Here is a 21,682-nt window from a genome sequence, read left to right as displayed (position 1 = left end):
AATAGTTAAGCTTTTTTCATACCTATTGGGCTGTGACCAGTAATAAGAGTAATTATTTCATAATTTCACAGGTGGGTAGGGTCATGCAGTTCTTCAGAGCAGAAGGCTCTTTTCAACTGCCAACAGCAGCTTCAAGAGAGGAAACATTGACCACAGGACCACAACTGGGAGGACATAGTTCCACAAAGCAGCAACCAGGCACAGGCCCTTTCTCTTCTCCTTAACATGAGACAGAACAAGCCCTTAAAAAAACAGAGGAGCAGAGGAGCCTGTACTATTCCTGTGGCGTACACAGGAACAGAGCCAGTACTGCAGGGGGCTTCCTTAACGGGTGGAACTTGGCCTTTAAGCACTGTCTAGCTTGTTTAAAAAATACCCTTAGGCCTTTGGTGTGCTCCCAGGGGAAGCTGTGTGGTAAAGCAGGCAGTGCAACAACCAGCAACACAAGTTGAAGGTGGAAAAACTACCTGGGAAGGTCAGAGCTGAAGCCAGTGTCCCCAAGGGAGGAAGGTAAATGAGGGGTCCTTTCATGAGGAAGTGAGGCACAGTTAAACTCACCACATGGCCAATGTTAATGAAGACACAACTGAAGGTATTTCATATGAACATGGACTAGTATCAGTACAGCTCTCCCAGAAGGGACTGGGACACATGACAATTCAGATCCTCTACCCAGAGGTGGAGTTCTGTTGATGGGCTAGTGCTTTTCTGGCTGTAGCCAACACTGAAATACTTTTTTTACTGCAGCTTCCCACTAGCATACAGCTGCTGTACTCCTGTGGGGAAGGAACAGAAGTTACTGTAAGTATGCAAAGCCCAGTCTTGCAGCCACCATACTAGACTTACTTATCTAGTGAGTAAAGAGTAAGAGGACAGGAGAGAAATCCCTACAGCTTAAAAAAAAAAGTGGCTTTATTACATGACTGCTTTGAGACATTCATTAGTGGTAGCCCAAGAAGTGAAAACAAACACATACTAACTACACTACCAAGACATGAATTTTTTTTAATGGAGACACATTGTTGATCACAATTTATTTTGAAGTCATGAGATGCCAGCAACAGAACAGACTGAGTCAGCAGGTCAGGCTGGACAAATACTTGATTGTAGCCATGGTTGTTGGCCATGGGCAGCAGCACTGAGTTACGCAACAAGGCAACAGTTTCTCTTCTACCTTCCTAACAAAACTGCCAGGTAAGGCAAAGGATGGACAGCTATTGAACTGTGGTATAAACCATGCAAGAGTAACAAATGTGAGAATAGGTGTGTAATAAATACTTGATGACATTGGAAATACTTCATGACATTGGGGGGGGAGGGGACAGACACAGGCTTATTTAAAAAAAAATTATCTTCTGCAAGACATTAAAGCTATTTTAAGTATTGTCACCACCATAGTGGGCAGTCCAGTCCAGCAGTGACCAATTGGTACATGGATCAGTTTTGAAACAATATCCCTCTTCACATGAAAAGGTTTGAACAGATTATTTATCCACTTGCTAAAGCTCTGGGGTTAAAGAAGTGATCAGTAATCAACATTTATTTCACACCTAGGCAGAATGACTAAAACTGAAGACTACTGTTCAGCTTCATCTTCAATTACTTCAATTCTGCGAGGCCCGTAGAGTAGAACATAAGCTATATGCCAGTCTCCACCCCCAGATAACCTCAAAATATCTTCAGGTGTAACAATGCTGACTTTGTCATCATCAAATTTAATCCATTCATCTGCAAGAAAAACAAGAGGATTATTTGTAGTTTAGGTACATAAAATCTAAGCATGCTTAACAGCCCCTTAAATGAAAGAAGCTGTGAAAGGTGGTTAACAGCACTGTAGGTTTTTTTTTTTACCTTGTTTCCTTTTAACCCAAGACACATAATGGCCAGAGGAACTCGATCTGCCTTGATGTGTTAGCACTGCCTGCAGGTCATAATAGCCGCAATTATTAGAACCAATATCTGAAGGAAGAGGGGAAAAAAAAGTTACGTGAGTCTTACTTGAACAGTTTTAGTGTTTTTAACAGTATGCAGACCAAAGATGCATTAGCCATACTGCAGCACAGCAGCTGTGTAAAACCCCATTTACAGCACAGTTCTAAGTCATTGTGAACTAAAAGTAGCAGCTTTCAGCCAGAATAGCCCCTCAGGAAACTGGGAATGTTGTCCATTTTTGTGACATAAATGTGTCCTGGGTGTAATGCAAACGCAGTAAGCTTAAGGCATTAAAACGATGACATAGGGTCAGTAAACCTTCTGGACAGGTTCGGCCAATGCTTCCTTCAAACAGCAGCTGCTGTCTGCATTCAGGGCGAGCCATGAAACTGCAAGGACTGACATGCTGAGCACGGGCTGCACAGTGACGCTGCTGAGAATACTCAGGTACACAACAGATCAACCCACTCCACAGTTAGTTCAGTTACACTAGTCAATTTTTCAGTGGAAAAAACTGGCTAATTCCAAATGTACCGAGACAGGTGTTACAGTCCCCAACATATCTTAACTGCATTTCTCAGCACTCCAGAATATCCTCTTTTCACTGTGCTCTCAAGCTAGCCCAGACACCGCCCCCCCACTCCCCCCTTCTCACGTAGTGCATCGCACATGAGAAGAAGAAACCTCAGGAAGCACTGAATGGCAACAGTTCGGATAAACAAGACCTCCAAAATAACTCCTGCACAGTGTCCTCAACATGAGGGTGAATGCTTAGGACACTGAAGCTCCAAGCCCCCCAAATTTAGGCAATGCTAGCACCACCATAGCAGTTTTAAGAGTCCAATTTAAGTTTTTGCTTTGATTTTAGCTTTCTTCCACCCACTGACAAGGAAGCATACTAAACAACTGCACATGACATGCGAATGTCTTTTCATGCACATCTTCTATGTATCATCAACTTGTCAGATGGATGACAATTATGTCTTTGACTATCTCATCAGCATTTTGACTTGCCTAATCTTTCCATTCCTTAAATTTATGTCAGTTTCTGAAGATTAATTTTCAAAGGCATTAAAAAGCAGGGTTCTCAAAATATTCCTACCGTCAGGTCCACCTAAACATGAATAAATAGAAAGTTACTTGAAAACAGATTTACTTCCCTGTACTCACCATCAGGAAAAGAAAATGGTTCATATTTAACTTCTTTCTGTGCACCATCACTTTTACTAGACTAAAGAACAGAATATGCTGAATTAATATGGAATGGTTTTGAGAAAGCTTTAGCACAATCATATCAAACACCAACTCTCCATTCATTTAAAGATGTTTCTAAGCCTAAACATTTTTTGTTCAAATTGAAACAAGTTCCATTACCATATTTCTAGCTGGACATCCAAAAGCCTAATCTAAACAAGATCGCTTTTTAAAACAAATATATAACCGTTTTAGCACATATTGCCTAGACTGTCTACCCACCAGATTCACAGGTTTGGAGCACGAAAACAATTCTGCAATTGAAGATTTTATTCCTTGTTAGGGACTTGCTAGCAGCAGAAGTGGCAACAAGAAAATACCAGAGACAGACTCTAAGTGCCAATATGTTATTTTAAACTCGCACTCTTTCCTTGCTAACTGTGTAAAAAGAGATGCAAGCCTTATGCAAATGTTTAAATGAAACTGCCAGGAGTTAGGCCAGGAAAAGAGTAGCAAACTTTAAAAAAAAGTTCGCTAAAACACCACAGTTTTAGCTCGTTTACTTTCTTCTTCATGAAAGAAAGGCAAGTCAGTTTTAGAATATGTAGACACGGTAGGAGATGAAACCTTTACCAAGTTTTTAGAGTACAGTGTTTTAGCTCACTAGTATGTGTATTCTAAATTTTATCAGACACGTAGTAGTCCCTTGTACAACCCTTTCCAGTTGGTGAGCAGGAAATAGCTGCCTACACGCCACTGAACAAGTGACCTGCCAGCAAGCAATAATGTTTGAAGAGAATAATTTTGTGTAATCCACAGAAAACCTTTAGCCATAACACTGGTAAACCAGAAGCACTACATTTTCATACATTTTGAAATAAAAATGTAAGCAACATGTTTGTCTACAGCATTTAACATTTCTCATCAAGCAGTCACACCAAAGCAGATATTGTATTTTCATGAAAATACACAAAAAAGATCTAAAGCTCAATACCAAGGAGTTTGAATGCTAAATAAGAAAACAACGTATTTAAGGAAGTCAAGTTTTCTCTAGTCCTTATTGGTACCCCAATTTCAGATGTGTGACTTAGTTAATCAAAATGTCCATGAAATTGCCAGAAGACTTACATTCTTTGGCTGTTGATTTACTTTTTTGTCTTCTAGATCTTTGAATTTTGATCGATAAGAAACCATTTTTTCCTGAAGGTCTGGCGTACACAGCTCATACACATCCAACATAAGAGGAAATTTAACATCCTAGGAAGTAAAAAGCATAAAGATTATTAACATAATTTGGTACTCCACATTAAAGCGTTCTCCCATGGGAAGGCAACACTAAGTCCAATTAAATGTAACTCTCACACATTTATGACAACTTGATCGCTGAAATGTTGCTGACAGTACTTACTTAAAGGGCTACAATACCTTCACAGAAGAATGTCTGATTCAGTAAAAACAAACCATCATAAATTAGAACATTCAGTATAAATATTTAGATTCATTATTACCATACTTTCATACTACGGAAATACCTATGCAGGCCTAAGGAAAAGAAATGCATGTAGAATGACTGTACACTTGCAAAAATGTCAATTTGTGTTATCCAAACAAAATAGCTAACATGTGTCTTCAACCTTTATTCCCTTGCTTCTCTTGTAAGGAACAGGCAACACCTATCATGACGCTTCCTGGGCAGCCTAGGAGGTCTATCACCCAAGGCCAACAGAAAGCAAAACTGGAACATTCAGCTGTTTGCAGCTGGTTCTTGCATTTGTCAGTCAGAAAGCCAGACAATGAAAGTAACTAGCAGAGGAAGCATTTGTTCGCATAAACATTCTCATCAACTTTAGAACACTGTCCAGTGACCGAAAGCATGGCCCTCTCCTTAATTAAACATCCTCCTCTGAACCACTGGTGAAAAGAGACCAAAAAACATCCTAACAGTATTGGAACATATTCGCTTCTGTCCCTTACCTCCTCCCCCAGTCTATTTTGGTAGCACAGTTTGCCACACAGCACCACAACTGGGAACAAAACTACTTTGTACTTAAGCAAAGCAACCGCACTGTTAATATTTTTAAATGCAATTTTAAAGTAAACAATTTAGTAAATAGCCTTCAAGTATTAGTTGTCTACCTATAATAAAAACTCATTGAAAAGCTTAAGAGGAATTAAACTTCAATATGCATAAAACTTACCTTAAGAACTTTGGCATTCACAGATTCTTTCTCTTTGTAAAAAAATCTAACCATCTGAATAGTCAGGTATGCTGGCAAGCGACTAATTTTAGACTATAAAAAGAATTTAGAAAAAGCTATTACTTTAGACATTCACAAATCTTTTATACCTTAAACATTGCTCATCCTAAATTACAGGCTATTCTGGGAACATATTTGTACACAAACACATAGGAATATAACAAGGCCTCCTATTTTGAAGCTCAGTATAGTACTGTATTCAAAGAAATAATTTTCAACTGGTCTTAAATTTCTTAATAGTGGATATTCAGATGCTTTATAAACATAAATCACATGCTGTTGCAGCAATAACTTTGTGTTTTGGGACAGAAAATTGACAACAGTTGAAAGAATCATAAAGAAAGCAACAAAAGTACCACTCACAGATTTGATATAGAGTGCATTTCTCTGCAGTGTTGGAGAGAGTTTGGTGATTTCCTCTTGAAGACGCTGTTAAAAAAACCAAAAAGGTAGTAACACATACATTCATAATTAAACACAGCTTAAAGAAAAGCACAGCACGGATAAACAAACCATAAACTAAATCTTGTTCTGCCAATCTCTTCTGTTGCTATCAGCCATTATGACACACAGAATTTTGAAATTCCTTGTCAGAAAGACTATGCCCATTCATTTGTTCAGCTCCAGGCTCATTCCTGAGCCCTGACAACACTAAGTTTCTCTCTGCAGAAAATTTTATTCTACAGCAGTAGAACTTGCAACTGAATTTGGTTATGAATTGTATCTGGGTGTGGTTACAAATGTGTCATGTCGTGCTTGGAACACAACTAAAGAAAATAGGAAGTTTCTTGTGACAGGCATATTTGCATGTTCCTCAACTCTCAGTCTAAAGCAGATAGAGCTGCATATAAGGAGACAGCTGGTGATACTCAGCTTCCAGGGACCTTTCCAAATTCAGGGAAAGCCTGGCCTGGTTATTAGTGTTGTGACTCTCTTGCTACAGGCAATCCAGCATAGGAATTCTAGAAGAATTTTTTTGGCCTGAAAGTGAGGTTTCTTTTTTCATAATCTTTTAAATTTGTGAGCATTAACTATTTTATCTTACTTTTCCTTCTAAATTCTGTCAAAAAAGAAAAAGCAGATACAAAGATTATCTGAGAACCATGCAACTTGGTCCAGTCCTGTGCAAACCAGATCACTGCCTCCATCCCTGCTCTTCTACACATACTCTGCAAGAGCAGTTACTACAAAGGTTTTGTAGTAGCTCCTCTCCTTGCTCCTTCAGATTCTCCAAAAAACCCTGAAAACTTATAAACATATATATAAAAAGCACAGACTACTTTAAGAAGTTCTACTTAGCACTTTAAAGACGATGTTGTGTCATGGAAAATAACACCTCCTTCAAAATCAGAAAAATTAAATTTAAGTTTAATTGTTCCATCATGTGGTTTTTTTCTTAGCAACCAAAATGCCACCCTATTTTAAAATTTGGACTTTTTGGGAACCATTTATATCATGCTTAAATCATGATACTGCTCAGTCTGAAGTGAAAGCCAGCTGAACAAACAAGTACCAAATTGGCTTGCACTTGGTTACCTGCATGGGGAAGACCATGTCAGGGTCAAGAAAACACTCTGCTGAAGTCTGCTTTACATTAACATGCAATTCATTTTCACTGCCATCTTCCCATTAAACACCAAAAAAAAAATCTTGGAACTTTGTAAAGCTTTGGACAGCCGATGTCAATTCCGAGTCATAGATTAAAAACACAGGTCATTTAGAATGTTAATTAAAGTTGTAATGGCTTACCAATTTTAGTCCTGTAAACAGATATTTCACTTCCTGATTGATAAAGCAGCTAAGCTGAAGCAGATTCTCCTTTCCTTTAGTTACTTCCTCTTCTTCAGCTTCTGTACATTTCATGCTTCACAAAATTAAGGAAAACCATCATGCACCAAGAGCTGAACTACTGCTCTGGTGAAAACAACATGCTGAACAGCACGGTAATTTAAGATAATCCTGTGCTTGTGCATCAATAGTACTTCTTGTAGTATAAAAAAAAGAAGATTTGAAACAGCCCTTCCTTCTAACCAATCTGTTCCTTCGTGTCTAATGTCAAGTGATAGCTGAGGCAGACAGCATATCAAAAAAAGTAAAATAAGTTTTTAATCACCATTTAAGCTTGTGAGGCCTGCTTTGTTCTTTCTTCTTCCCCCCTCCCCTCCCACCCCAACCCCCAGGATACAGATCATCTAACTGGCTGCCAATACCAAGTTATAAAGACCTCCTGCAACATTATGCTCCACTGTTGTTTACAATTAATAAAGCTCTTCTATTCCTGCTGCTGGCCAGACTTCACGTTTTTTTCAACAATGCACAGCCTCCTTTCCCTGCCTTGCATCTGTCCTCTGCACTGAAATGAAGTCGATTTCTTCATTATTTTTCTACACATTCTTCTAATCATTCTGTCCAACCTCCTCTTTTTCATACTTCTACCCCAATCCTTTTCTCTCATCCACTTCCTTCTAACTAGGTATTTTTCTGACTGCTCTAAATGCATCTATTCTACAAATGCTGCCATAATCACGCTTTGAAGGCTTGCAACACAAATTTTCTATCAAGTCTCTTCCTCCTGCCACTGGCCTATGCATCATTCCTCTCAGCTACTCAGTCTGCTCCTCCCAACTATTTCAGGGATAACAAACATCACAGTACAGGGAGAGAGATGCATGACTCTTACTTTAAAAAAGGCCTTTACTCTTCATTACTACCAAGCTATGAGATACAGTATCTCATCTAAGGGGATGCTTCCTTATTTCAGAGGAGCAAAATGCACAGTATAATTCTTTCTAAAAGTGGTGGTCAGTTTCATGACAGCCAGGATTTTGGGGTGGAGAAGTGGGAAGAGAGTAATACTTGGCATGAGATGTGCGCCCCATGTAGTTATATGCTTTTTCTTCTTGCTATAGAAAAGCTACTAGAAAGCTGCCAGCTGCATTAGCTTCTTGCTCATCTAACAGTGTGCATCTAACTTATTTCTTAAGAAATCAATCAAAGTATCTTTTGTGCACGTTTAGTATGCCAAGTATACCAGCAACACTCCCTTACAAGCCAAAAAAAGGCTATTTAGGATAATTATTTTTATTTGGATAAAACATGTCAGCATCCTTGAAGTAGATAACTGGCAATCTTCTCTGGGGAGGAAATCTGGTATTTAAATTCAGTGGTTTTTTCCTGTAAATTTCTACTACCATTCTTCCTCCCCACACGATCCTCTCTCTCAAAATATATCCAATCTTAACTTTAACTTCTGTGTACTGCTGCAATACATCATTCCCTCTCTTCCTCAACACACACCTTTATTTTCTATACTATTCTGAACACTGCTTGTCATCCCTGCACTCAGCTGCTAAAGTCTGAAATTATTATCATTCTTTATGTCTTGCCTTAGTCTTTAGGATACGCTGTTTCAAATTCAATGCTGAAGAACTGATCAATTAAACTCTTCTTTTTAGAAGATGCTGCTGTAGCTCCAGAGTCTGTCTGTAAAACAAATTCTCTTATGATGTAACTTTAAATAGCATGTAAAGACAGTCATCTTTACAAACAAAATAACCCCATTTATTTAAATTCTGTAAAGCCTATTCCTTCACCTTTCTAGGTGCGCATTTTCTCCTAGACAGTCAATCTCCTTACACAGTATAAAAGTTTCAAAACAAATCCACTTATAGCATGCTGTTAAAGCCACCTCAAAGCATACCAGCAAGGAAGATTTCAATCAAAAAGTCACACCTCCCTGCCCCCCAACTTAAATCTGTCTTAAATTTTAGAGTAGTCTATCAGATTTTTGCCACTGCCAAGACTCTCCAGAAAACAGTTTACAGAGAAGGAAAAGAGTCAGTCTAGTAAAGTCTTGGGAAAAACTTTAAATAATTTCTTATCACGTTGATTAAGCTACTTGTCTGTTTGAAATAGCATTCTTGTAGCCAAGAATGCTGTAGCACACTTTTTTCAGAAAAAAAGTTCTTATGTGCTAAATTCACAGGTTATTAGGGCCAGCTGCTGCATACTCACAGTCACCACCACCCTGGTCCAACACATGCCTTACAAAGCCCAAAGGGAAAGTATTCCTATAGTACACTTCATAGCATACACACCACTGACATGACATAGGTAGCATTATGCTGATCAGACGCATCAGAAAGCAATTTCACTTACTGGTCTACAGACAAAGAACTCACAAAACAGATAATCCTTAGCAAAAAATATGTAAATCACAAGTACAATATTATAAATCCTAACTCTGGTTAGAGTAAGACTACAATTACCTCCATAACCGTATCACCTTCTATGCCTTCCAGCTTCTGCTGTAGTACCCTCATCATCTGCACCCAGCACTCATTGGCATCCTAGGAAGGGAACAGAACATTAAATCAGACTAGTAGCATTATGATTTAGTAATATTAAACCTGTCAATCTTTACGCTAATCAAACCAAATGTAAGGATTCCTTAACTGATGATTTCTCCCTATTCCACCATACATTTTCATAGCTAGCACTTGATATTACATTCAACTCTTCTACATGATACAAAAGAAAACACTTTACTGGGATAAATTATTTTCACAGGAGAAGGAAAGTTTTAAAATATTCTTGTTCTCAGCTTCCAACATACTATAGAATTTTCAAACAATAAGCTACTAACTGATATTTACCTGTTGAAGGTACTGGCCTTGATCACCTTTCTCTGCAAACTGTGGGAAGGCCATGTGTAAAAACTGCAGGAGAATGATAGGTGGGATACTGGAGGAAGTTTTATCCATGGAATCAAACAAGTCTCTAAGAGCTTGAAGAAAAAGTAAGTGAATGCTTTGAGAAGTGGAAAAACAATTCAAACATGGCAGGAAGTTTAAAAATAATAGTAAGACAGCAGCAACATTTAAAAAGTGATCATTTAACAGTGTCCAATTTGATCTTTCTGAAGCAGGACCAAATTTTCCAGGTGGCATAACAGGTGCACCTAAGATCTCATTTGTGAACATGATTTTGCAAGCGTAAAGATTACAATTCTGAGAGTTTGGCACATAGTGCGTTGTCTTTCCTGGCTGCTAACAGGAAAAAAAAAAAAACCAACAAACATTTTTGAGCAGTTAAGATTTCATTTGAAACACATCTGAGGAACAATGTTTTCACAAGAGGACTACACCTAGAGAAACCAGAAGGCATTCTCAATCTATCCTCTAGAGCAGGTTAAGTTTCACCAACTACTGGGAAAAAACTTCCATTTTTCCCAACTAAAATATCTAGAAAATACTCATGCTTAATTTAACACCCAGGAAAACAAGTATGTATATGCATATGTGCAGATAGTTCATAACTATGTGCAAGTCAATGAATGCTACTGATTGCATGACAATACACATGGCTTTCTTTTTTGCCCCAAACACACTACTACTTATGTCTTATCTACCCAGGTTACAGCATTTTAAAAGCACAAATCACTTGAGAGACACCTGTTAATCCTCACAACAACCCTGTGAGGTAGGCAACAGTCTGCATGGTCACTAATTTACAAGTGGAGAGACTAACGAATGATAGTCTTGAATAAGTGCATAAGATTACAAGGAACCAAGGTCAGTTGCTTCCTCTCTTTATGAAGTATCTCCACTGACCTTGACAAAAGGGACAACTGATATGACACAGCAATTTAAAAAAATGCCATAAGTGTCATGCAGGAGTTCTCGACCAGCTCAGCACCAAAGAATTAACTACAAATTACTTAAACTATTAAGATTCCTAAGAAGCAGAGCTGTCACCTTAAAAAGAAAACAAGGGACACAAAGTAAAGGCAGTGAAAAGGGGAGGGGCAGGCATGGTTGTATAGAGTAACCATTGAACTTACCACCCCAAAATTCGATCAGCAGGCATACCCACAAACTGGACCTTTCCTTCCTTATATTGTTTTGTTTTTCCTTAAATGGACTGGTAGAAATCCCAGTGTCCTGGCCCAGCATCTTAGTGGGGCAATGAAATAGAGTAAAAAAAGAAAAAGTGGACAAGTAGTACCCTTGTTCAAGTGTAAGGGGTCTAACTAGAATTCTAGTTAGAACCGGGGAGATACGGGGCCATCGTGAGCACCCAGATCACCATAACAAAGAGGAACTTTCCTTTTGAAGACATTACTTTATTTCAGTTATGAAATCTGGATCTTTAGGGTAAAGGCTAAGACCACTGATAAAGCATCAGCAACCACCTTAACAATAATGCTCAGCCAATAAATCGTATTAAAAAATATCAATGTAATACATATTCTTGGAGTATAGCATTAACTTACCATGAAGTGAAACAAAGAACTGTACACTAAAGTATTTCTACATAAAATGATCAAATCAACAGATGGATGGAGCCTGTTCTAGGAAGTTCCAATTACTTTATGCCTACATGGAAAACAGTTAAGAGATACGAATGATTTCTACCTAAGCCTAGATCACACTTGAATACATTTTTCCTAGCATGCAGCTAGCTAATATGCAGAGATGTATGCTTTGCAGCTATGGTCAGATATTAAAGACAGAGCAAAATGAATCCTCCAGTGCTAGTGGATCTGAAAGTCCTAAGGCATACACGCTAAAGAAAAATACGCAGAGCTCTAACTGCAATTTTCATCTGCAGTTAGGAAAACACATTCTAGCCTAAAACCCTGTGTTCTACTCTAAACACCAACCTGCAGTAATGTATTGAGCAGAGGCCATTTCTCCTGAAGCTCTTAAGGCACCACCATACCTAAAAGAGAAGAAAAATAATTTGTATGCAATTAAACACAATCAAGAAGAGCAGTCAGGTTTTTAAATCATAAAGCAGGCAGCAGCTAGATTTATTTAAATGTATCAAAAGAAATCAATCATCAAAACAGAAGTAAATGAAGATAAGATTTACTCACACTCAGCTCAAAGTCTCAGCTGTTTTGCAAGCACTTCATGGAAGCAAAGGAAAACTGGCATCCTTGAGACAATAAATAAATGCAGACTGAGAAGTCTGGATACATCACTGCTGCCTCCCTAATCCCTTTGCCTCAAAGACTCAATCTATCTTTAAAGAAACTGAGAAAAAGACTGAATAGAAGCTACTCCTTTTCCAAAACATTTGCCACAGCTTCTTCAGATACATGGAAAAAATCACCTTCAAGGATAGATGGCAGATAAAATGCACAGAGATGGAGGGCAGGCCTGCTTCCTCCCTCCACAGCAGAAGCAAAGCAGTGAGAGGTGAGACATTTTTCTTAGGGAGATATTTCGTATACTGAAAAAGTATGGGAGTCCACCCGTATTACCAGAACTTACCACTCTTCTTTGAATGATTTCTTAATTTACCAGCTGCATGAGGAACAGACAGCCTCCTCAAAGCATATAAGCCTTCAAGCAAAAGGAGGGTCTCATGCATTCTTTAATCTCAGACTGAACTTTAAAAATTGTGTCCATTGCTAGATGACAAGCAGGAAACTTTCCCCCTGACATGCTACAAAACAGGGAGTACCCTTGCAGAGATCAACAGAGCAGCTGGTGAGAAATGAAGCCGTAATAGTAAGCTTTCCCATGTGAGTCCTTTCACCTCTCTCCCACTGCCATATACCTTTCCATGCTGTCATCAAGGAGGAAAGGCCAAATAAAGGCTAAATCTTCAGGGGAAGACAGAGCGGCTGCCTGTGAATCTGACTTCCCACAGACAATAAGGCCACATCTTGTATTGCAGTCTGCCAGTTTTATAGGGTATATTTTGACATTTGGTATGTTAAATTTGTCAAATACTCTGATTTAGTGTAGTAACTCAGAGTCCTTTACATGGAAATAAACAGACTTTCCTAAAATGACAACACTGAAAAACAAGAAAAAGCTTTAAAACAGAGTTTCTGTACTTCAGAAATAGTTCTCAGTGCTAAATAATTAAGGTTCACCTGCTAACAGAATGAAGAAAGATTTATAAGTACTTAAATAACTAGTGTTTACAGTAATCTAGAATATCCAGTTGGGCACGAAGGTATCAAGAAAGCAGTGTATTTTAAAGGAATTAAGTTAACCCTAAAATGGCAACGCTCTACCTAATCCTCACACTTTTTAAATACTGATGGTTTTCTCATTGCAATTCATCTGCAGGACAAATTCAGGCTCACATGGCCGTGTATTCTTTTTTCCTCCCATCTTCAGAATTTTCAAGTTTCTAGTAGATTCCTCAGAAAAAAAATTGGCCATTTTCACATTTCAGTCCAGAATAACAAAAAAAAATTTCAGAAAAGTTGTTCTACAATCAGAATGAACGAAACAAATTCCATAAGGAAGCCCATTCTGCTCCCTACACATCCACATGACAGTAACTCCAGCTTATTCCAGTTTGCCGCCACAGTAACACCCATGATCCTATCTCAGAGCTTCCTGCTGTACCTCCAAGTACCAAATATCAGTAACATCAGAATTTCATACCTGAAAACATATTGTGCAATAAAGCCATTTAAAAAAATATATTCCTCAAAGGAACAGGACTCCTGTATGATTCTTTTATTTAGCACCAGAAAACAGGGTGAGGAGTTCAGTAGCTTGTTTAAGCATTTTAAATAAGTCTTGATAGGAACTATTTTTTAGCTAGGCAAAATACCTTCTCTCCACTAAAAGCCAGTTCCAACAAATACAGTCTTAAATTCTTTAAAAAGTACAGACTAACACAGCCATAGGATAAACTTTAATCGATCATTATGTTAATCTTGAATAGATTTAAAGAATAACAGATTGTTATTATAATCCATACCAGTATTAAGACGACCATTCCACAAATTATCTATTTCATAAGCTAAAGAAAACATTTTAGTCATGGTATTTTTGTACTGAATCCTACCTTTTAAGGGCCTCTTTCACTTCTGGCACTGAGCGGATGCACTGAACCGTAGCATTCATGTAGCAAGTGTTGCCAAGGTTTGTCAATCCACATGGTAATTCCATCTACCAAAAAATTTACAAGGGTGCTTGAAGGTCTGAGAGAGATGTGCAACCATTTTTGTATAAATGCTATAATTTGACATCATCTTCTAAGAAAAGGAATGATCAGAGATGCATAAAGCCTGGAATATTCCATCAAGCTTTATGAAGTTTTCCAGATCTATTTTCTGATTCTATTAATCATTTGATCATTCGGTGCTTTTAGAGGACATTCAGGAATGCTTTGGGTTTTTTCTGTGCATGTTTAGGTTAATGAATATATTCTTCAAGCAGGCAGTCATTCAGAAAGTTCAATTATAATCTCACTCAAGTTTTGACCTTAAAATTCTATTTCCATGAAATTTCCACATGAATACATTTGTACAAAACACTGATGTTTTAATTAAAATCAGTTTTCAGTAAAACTCTGAATGTGATGAAGTTCATAGTTAGAAACAAAAGCATTATTTAAACTCCTCTCCAGAAGTCTGCAACAGATCATTAATTTGATCCTTTCAGACAACTTGTGAATTTCTAAAGTTTTGACAAATGTGAAGCCCAACTAATAATTAAATGAACCAGTTTCAGAACAACTATAAATCACAACATAATAGCCTTTTTCTTTTTTTTTTTAATCCTGCATATTTGAGTAGTTGTCAGGGAAAAGCACGTAGTTTAATGAAACTGAAATAACACTGCATACCAGTACCACTTATCTTAGGAAGAGAGAATTAATTTAGCTGTGTATTCCATTTTTAATGAATACATGCAGTACAGACACTTTAATTTTGATGTATAACAAAATTTGAATCAGACAAATGCAATGTGACCAACTTTTTCAAAATGTTATCTGACACTGAATCATCTTGTTTGTCTCTCAGTTATCTCCAAGTCTGTGCATAGGGTTAGTCTCAAAAATACATAAATATCCTTCACCTGCTGGTGCCATGGAAAGCATTAAATACTGAAGCACAAAACCAGTCCTAAACTACAGATCCATTTTCATATAGACATGCATAAAAGTATTCCCGTTCTGCATGCACAGTTGACAATAGTCATGCAACTGTTTTAAGTATGACAAAGAACTCCTAGTTCAAATAACTGATGAGAAAATTAAGCCTTTCAAATTGTAAAAAAAGGAAACAACTCAAACAGAAGTTACTTCATTAAAAAAAAAAAGATCAATTACGCTCTTCCAGACTTTAGTCTCATAAAGGAAAACACATAATCTGTTCCACTAATGTCGAACTTATTTTCATTTTTCAGAAAGAAAAGTTTATCTGATACTACTAACAAGGACAAACAAACCCCAAACACACCCCACCCCAAACAAACCCTAGTTTCCCTTCACAGATATGAAGGAGGCAGGAAACAATTTTGCACATCTAAGAGCCCTTATTCAGGCAAAGTTCAGGACACTAATACAGCAAGGGCAATACAACTTTGTCTTTAAAAACATCAGCGATGCTATTTTTAGAAAATTTACTAAGCTGCCTGCTTAAAGAAAAAACAGCACTAGTTAGATGACTTTTAAATTAACTTCCAGACTTCTCATCACTGCTACCAGTTGGGTCATCAACATAAATTTGCGTTTCTTTGAGAAGCTATAAATGCTAAACAGACATTACAGTTTCAAAATCCACTTTTAAGCAACTGCAAGTATTTAAAAAGTTGCCATTATTCAAAGGTTTACAAGAAACCAAAGTTTGAAATATGCTTACAGCTGAAGCCAACTGCTCCTCTGTCATGTCTTCTACAAAGACGGGTCGAGCAATTGGCTCTTCTGGAAGTGCATCTGCAGAACCCATCATTAATAAGGTCATCCCCTTGAAATACAGTAAAAATAGCAATAAATATTTAAGGGCAGTTATTTCTGCTTAAAAAAAAAAAACACAAACCAAACAACATTAAGCTCTTGACGTATTTCAGCTATTTCCCCCAAAATAAACACAATCTTTCTCTTAGTTTACAGAACTGATACTGCACTGTTGTTTCTTAAGGGTATACCTTAACTTTACGTACTTATTGAGAACAATTCCACAGAATTATCCATGCTAGATGTTTCCACTGAGCCTGCTGAGCTTGCCAGCAGCTGACAATGCCAGATTCCAATAGGGACTATATTTAACATTCATGGAATACCCCAATGTGAAGTGTTCAGAAAAGCTCCCTTCCTGATGGACCACTAGGGATCAAGCATCTTCAACACTTCAGTGCAAATATTTCTCTTTCCCTTAAGTCTTAGAAAATACCTTGGAACCAAGGATAACTGAGCAGCTAAATTCAGATTTGAAAGAAGCTGCAACATTTGAGCTTCTCAATCGACAGAGTCTCAAGTTCTCAAATACGGATTTCTCTAAACAACAACAAAAACTTCCCTCATCTTTATCCTAGAATCTGGGGAAACACTTCAGACGGATGTGGGTAATAATGAGGACCACAGCTCTGAGTTCTGAATTTTATTTTTCACCTGAAAAGCAAGCGGGAAAGGGAAGTGCCATTCTTTGGTCTGGCAAGTTCTGAGAACATTAAACTAACTGAAAAGTGAAAAATAACCAAAATGGCCCTGTCAGTTTAAGTATGAGGACTAACATTCAAGGGGGGGGGGGGGGGGGGGAGGGAAGCAATCAAGTTATCATGCTTGCTGGACTAGCATAAGGAAAAGGAGTTTTTCAGCATTCAACAGGAATACATCTACACAATAAGATCTATCAAAGGGGGTGAAAATGGCTATCTGGGGCCTTCAAAAATACAGTGCTAAGGAAAAGGATGGACAACAGAATGGAAAAAAACTGCTTTGACAGCGTAAGCAAATCCCTAGAACTTGTGTATAACATTATTAAAATTAATAAAGGCAGCTACTAGCGTAACAGAATGCAGAAAAGGACAAGAATATTATCTACTGGGGTTTTTGCTGAATGACTTTGCTACAATAGCTGCAGCTACAAGCTGCTAATAGATGCTTGTGAACTAATTACAAGGGTAAGAGTAATGCTACCTAACTCAATCTGCTCAGTGAAGAACTGGAGTAAAACCTGTACCAAACAGATGTTACAAGATACCTACAGAAATGAAAAGGACCAAAAAAACCCCCAAAAATCTTTGGGATTCCCTGTTCCAATATTATATAGGTAAAAAACACAAATAAATTCACTTTTTGTTTTCTTTTTGAACTAGTTAAGGGTATGAATAACCATTACTAATGGCTTTGTTTTTAAACAGCAGATATTTAGTATAGGAGAACAAATTTCAGCAGGTAGATAAACAAGGAAATAGGCAGAGCTGTAACTTCATCATTTGTAATGCAATGATTTTCTGTGCTGGGGACATAAAAGCACAACGGACCGCACAGTGCCCAGGTTCACAAGCTCTCTCTAAATAACATCGCTTATTATTATGGTCACAGATGGACAACACAGAAGGACCACTGGTCTGACCCAGAACATTTCTTGTAAGAAAGAAATCTGTGCTCCCAAGTACTTCAGGAAGATGGTGTAATTTCCCTACTGATGCCAAAAAAGGTTTTCTACAAATCAATGGTGAGAACTTTGTAAGAATGCTTAGGTATGACAACTATGAAATTATTTTTCATCAAGGTCTGATTTTTAAGAGAGAGCTACCCATTCAAACAGAAACAGCAAGAACTTTAAATCTTTAACCTTTGGCATTTAAAACTTTAAATGCCAAAATAAAAATCAAAGTAGTAAAATTTAGTTATTCCTCAGAACTTACATTCTTTATTTTTAGGTTCCCCCAGTCATCATCCTGTATGTGAAATGAAATAAAAGACAAGTTAATTATCTTGCAGCAAAAGACAAGCAAGTATTTTCATTAATATTAATCACGTATTTCTAAATATACAATTGTGTTTCATCCAAGGTTCCACAATATTAACTATTTACACATCATCAAGTCTTGTCTGATTAAAACAAAAAGCAGCCAAGTCGTCTTTTTGATAAGGTTCTTGATCTGTTGTTCAATACTGCTACAAAAAGTAAACAACTTTTTGTAGGAAAGTTGTCTATATCGCATTACACCGATAAGTCTCCAGCAAAGAAGTGCCAGAGGAACTTTCCTTAAACAAGCTAAAAGCAAAAAGTTACATTCAGATTCTGAACATTAAAAAAGAACGGAAAAAACACCACTAAGCAGAGTAGTGTTTGGTATAAAGGAGTGAAGAAGTGTTTTAAAACAGCAGCGTACCTCCCAACCATTTAGCAACAAACTTTTGCCAGTATTTTCTAGTAGTAGGCAATGAATCATACAGAATTATTTCTGAAAAGTGTAGTCAGTTTAATACATACAATGAAAGATCTTCTGGAGGAATGCTCAGAAATATGGTCATTGCTCATTATGTTATAATGTAATAAAGTTAGAAATAAGATTAAAAACCACAGATTTCTACCTTCAGAGTTCCTCCTTTAACCATAACCTTCTGTCTAGCTGGCTGAACTCCAGTCAGTGCAAACAACTGGGCTTTGAAGACCATTGGAGGTTCATCAGTGTTAAGCTCCACACCATCGAATTTCTCTTTTCCCCATTTCACGTTAACTGTGAACAAAATGTTTTGAAACTAGATTATTTCCTAATATACGAGAATGTAATTACCAAGACGAACCCAGTATTTCAAATTCCAGCCTTTATACCATCTCAAAACATTCCATTTTTAACTCTAAAACTTGTCAATAATCAAGCTAAGGGACACTTTTTCTACAAGGTGTCTCAGCCATCAGAACATACTATTTCCAACAAGTCTAAAAATATTCTACAAAACAACTGTAAGCAACGTATATACCAAGAAACTCTGCAAGCAATAAATGTGTGTAACAGTATCAGAAATTATTTCGGCAAGTCTTCACAAAAGCAGCTCGAAAGCAACTCTCCCAATCTCTTGGCACTGTTCACTGCAAACAAATTTCTGAAGGAAGTTCAGACGTGCGATTCCAGTCCAGTTTTCCATAGCATTTCCGTTCTCCTTCAATGGCAAACAATACCATGTTCTTTAAACGCAAAGCTACTGTTTGATAGCCATAGTTTTGGCTACCAGTATCACTCACATGGAGCTATGTGAGGAGGTAAGCGTGCATCAAGATAAACCCCATAAAACAGCACACCTTCAGCTTCCTTTCAATGGAAGGTTAACCTCGCAGCACCATTTACACCACCATTGCTGCTACCCTCCTCAGTTTTGACAGTGTTCACACAAACAACATACCCGCATGCAAATACAGACAACAGTCTAGCATAGGTTGCAGCTCCAGAAGTCCTGACCCCAGTAAAGGTGCAGGACTGGAATTACGTGAAGTGAAATTTGGTCACGCAAAGTGTAGCACTCAACGCTGGAAATGGGATCACCAGCAGGGACATTAGGCAGAACGACACAGAGGCATGTTCAATTCACTTTGGTAAAGCTAGTACCAACCAAGATCAGACAAGAATGCCTGGAACAGTGTGTTTCTAAAGAATGGTTACGCATCTTTGATCACTTCCAATCACTATCACAGGTACACAAGGCTACTTTAGCAAGCTGCAGTTTTGCTGAAAATCTGCACACAGCAATATCCTATGTGCACAGGAAGTGGTTGAAATACCATGCTTTAAGAAAGCCATATCCTTCCTTCCACCTGTGCTTCGGTTTTAAGTAAATATACTATGGCAACTCTAGGTTGCTGTGATTTAAAAAAAACTTCCAAGAAGGTTAAGATTTCAGATGTATACAGTGCTTGTGATGGGTAATAAGGAAGAATAACTTAGTCTAAGTTAGCCTATGAAGCAACTCAAATGACTGGCTTTTCAGTATTTCTAGCAGAAAGTACCTTCTGATTTGCCCAACCTTCTGATTTTTTTTAAAATGCATTTATTATTTTGCATATTTAAGACCTACCAAGCACAAGTCTTTTCCCATTTTCCAGGAAGACAACCCACTCAGTCACCGAATAAGTCAGCTGCACACAGTCTTAAGTTTTGCATTTCTTAACAGTCATGCATCTACCGCTAAATATGCGGAAGAGTTAGCAATTATTAATCTGTAGTGCCACTGGTTTTGGCAACTCAGCACTCAAGAGGAGGAAACAGAAAAGTATGAATGTCTTGTCTTCAGAGATTGCAATCGAAATTTCCACCAAAAGTTTCCAAACCGAAGGAGAAAATTGTTGATTTGAAAACAATGGAAACCAAGAAAAAAGGACATATTTGCCCCACTGAATAGAAAACACAGCTTATACAGATGTGCTAGAGTTCAGGAAAAGTCCCGTTATACTGACATCAGGATCCCAGTTTGCCAACCACAATTAAAATAGCAGAGAAACAGCAACACAACTGTGTACTGAGGCCTTCTACAATCTGTTCCTCAGTACTAAAAAGCCCCAAGAGGCCAGACCTGTGAAACATAAACAAGGCAGTAACTGGTCCTAGAAGTCTCACTGGAGGTTCTGCTCTTGCAGTCTTCACTAGAAACTTTCCTTCACGGCAAGGAGGCGAGAGGGCTGTGATGCAATTCAAGAAAGTTTTAACTCCTCTGGCTTTAAGTAAGAAATAATGGATTTAAAAGAGCAGAGGCAAATGCATCTAAATAAATTTGAAGGCGTGGATGCAGAATTATGGCTCGCTTGACAGACAGCAGCACTCATCTTAGTGCAAAACAAACAAACAAAAAAAACCAAACAGCCACGATTGCACACGATACGCCTATGACACCCGTTCGCACGACCGAGCCTTGCCGAAAGGGCCCTCCCGGCCATCAACAGCGCTCGCCCCTCGCCCCAGCCGGGCCAGGCCAACGCTTCCTCCTCAGGCGGCCAGGCCGCCTCCCGGGCCGGGCCGGGCCGGGCCGCACGTCCCGGGGAGCTCCCGGTGCCGTCCTCGGCGGGGCTCGGCGGCACGGCGGACACGTGCCGAGCGGCGGCGGCAGCAGGACGGCGAGGCGGCCGGAGGAGCCTGCCGCTGCCGCTGCCCCTCGGGAGGCGCCGCCCGCCTCCCCCCGCGCGGCGGCGGGAAGGGCCTGGCTCGGGGCGGCGGGGCCGCCGAGGAGGACCCGCCGCTGAGGCAACGGCACCCGCCGCCGCAGGCGCTGCCCCCCCACCCCACGCTGCGGACGGCCGCGGGCCGGGCCGGGCCGGGCCGGCGGCACCGGCTCACCTGAGAAGAGCGGCATGGCGGAGGGGGCGGGCGGCGCGCCGTGTCCTGGGAGGGCGCGGTGGCGGCGGGGAAGCGAAAGGGCGGCGGGGAGCGGCGTCAGCGGGAGGAGAGCGGGCGGGCGATGGCGGCGGCTGCAGCAGCGCGTCCCTCCCTCTCTCGGGGTCTCATTCAAACCGGCCCCTCAGGATGACGCTGCAAGCGGGGCCCGCTCTCCGGAAGCGAGGTGGGCTGCGCGCGCAGCGCCGGAAGGGCGGGGCG

The 21,682-nt window shown here is 39.2% G+C and overlaps 1 protein-coding gene across 1 annotated transcript; it reads right to left on the bottom strand.

The window, feature by feature from the left end:
• Window positions 1-980: 980 nt before the first annotated feature.
• Window positions 981-21,668, bottom strand: USP14 (ubiquitin specific peptidase 14). The gene is made up of 16 exons (XM_072852665.1): window positions 21,425-21,668; window positions 18,693-18,838; window positions 18,020-18,052; window positions 16,009-16,113; window positions 14,208-14,311; window positions 12,049-12,107; window positions 10,040-10,170; window positions 9,653-9,733; window positions 8,788-8,867; window positions 7,134-7,248; window positions 5,748-5,813; window positions 5,325-5,417; window positions 4,255-4,383; window positions 3,103-3,163; window positions 1,852-1,959; window positions 981-1,728 (listed from the first exon to the last, which is right to left on the bottom strand). The coding sequence occupies exons 1-16, from the start codon at window positions 21,438-21,440 to the stop codon at window positions 1,577-1,579; spliced, it is 1,479 nt and encodes a 492-aa protein (XP_072708766.1). The 5' UTR covers window positions 21,441-21,668; the 3' UTR covers window positions 981-1,576.
• Window positions 21,669-21,682: the final 14 nt, after the last annotated feature.

This window comes from Ciconia boyciana, chromosome 2 (assembly GCF_034638445.1).
Source record: "Ciconia boyciana chromosome 2, ASM3463844v1, whole genome shotgun sequence".
Taxonomy (NCBI): Eukaryota; Metazoa; Chordata; class Aves; order Ciconiiformes; family Ciconiidae; genus Ciconia; species Ciconia boyciana.
The sequence above is the reverse complement of the archived record's forward strand: the minus strand, read 5'-3'. Positions and strand labels throughout refer to the sequence as shown.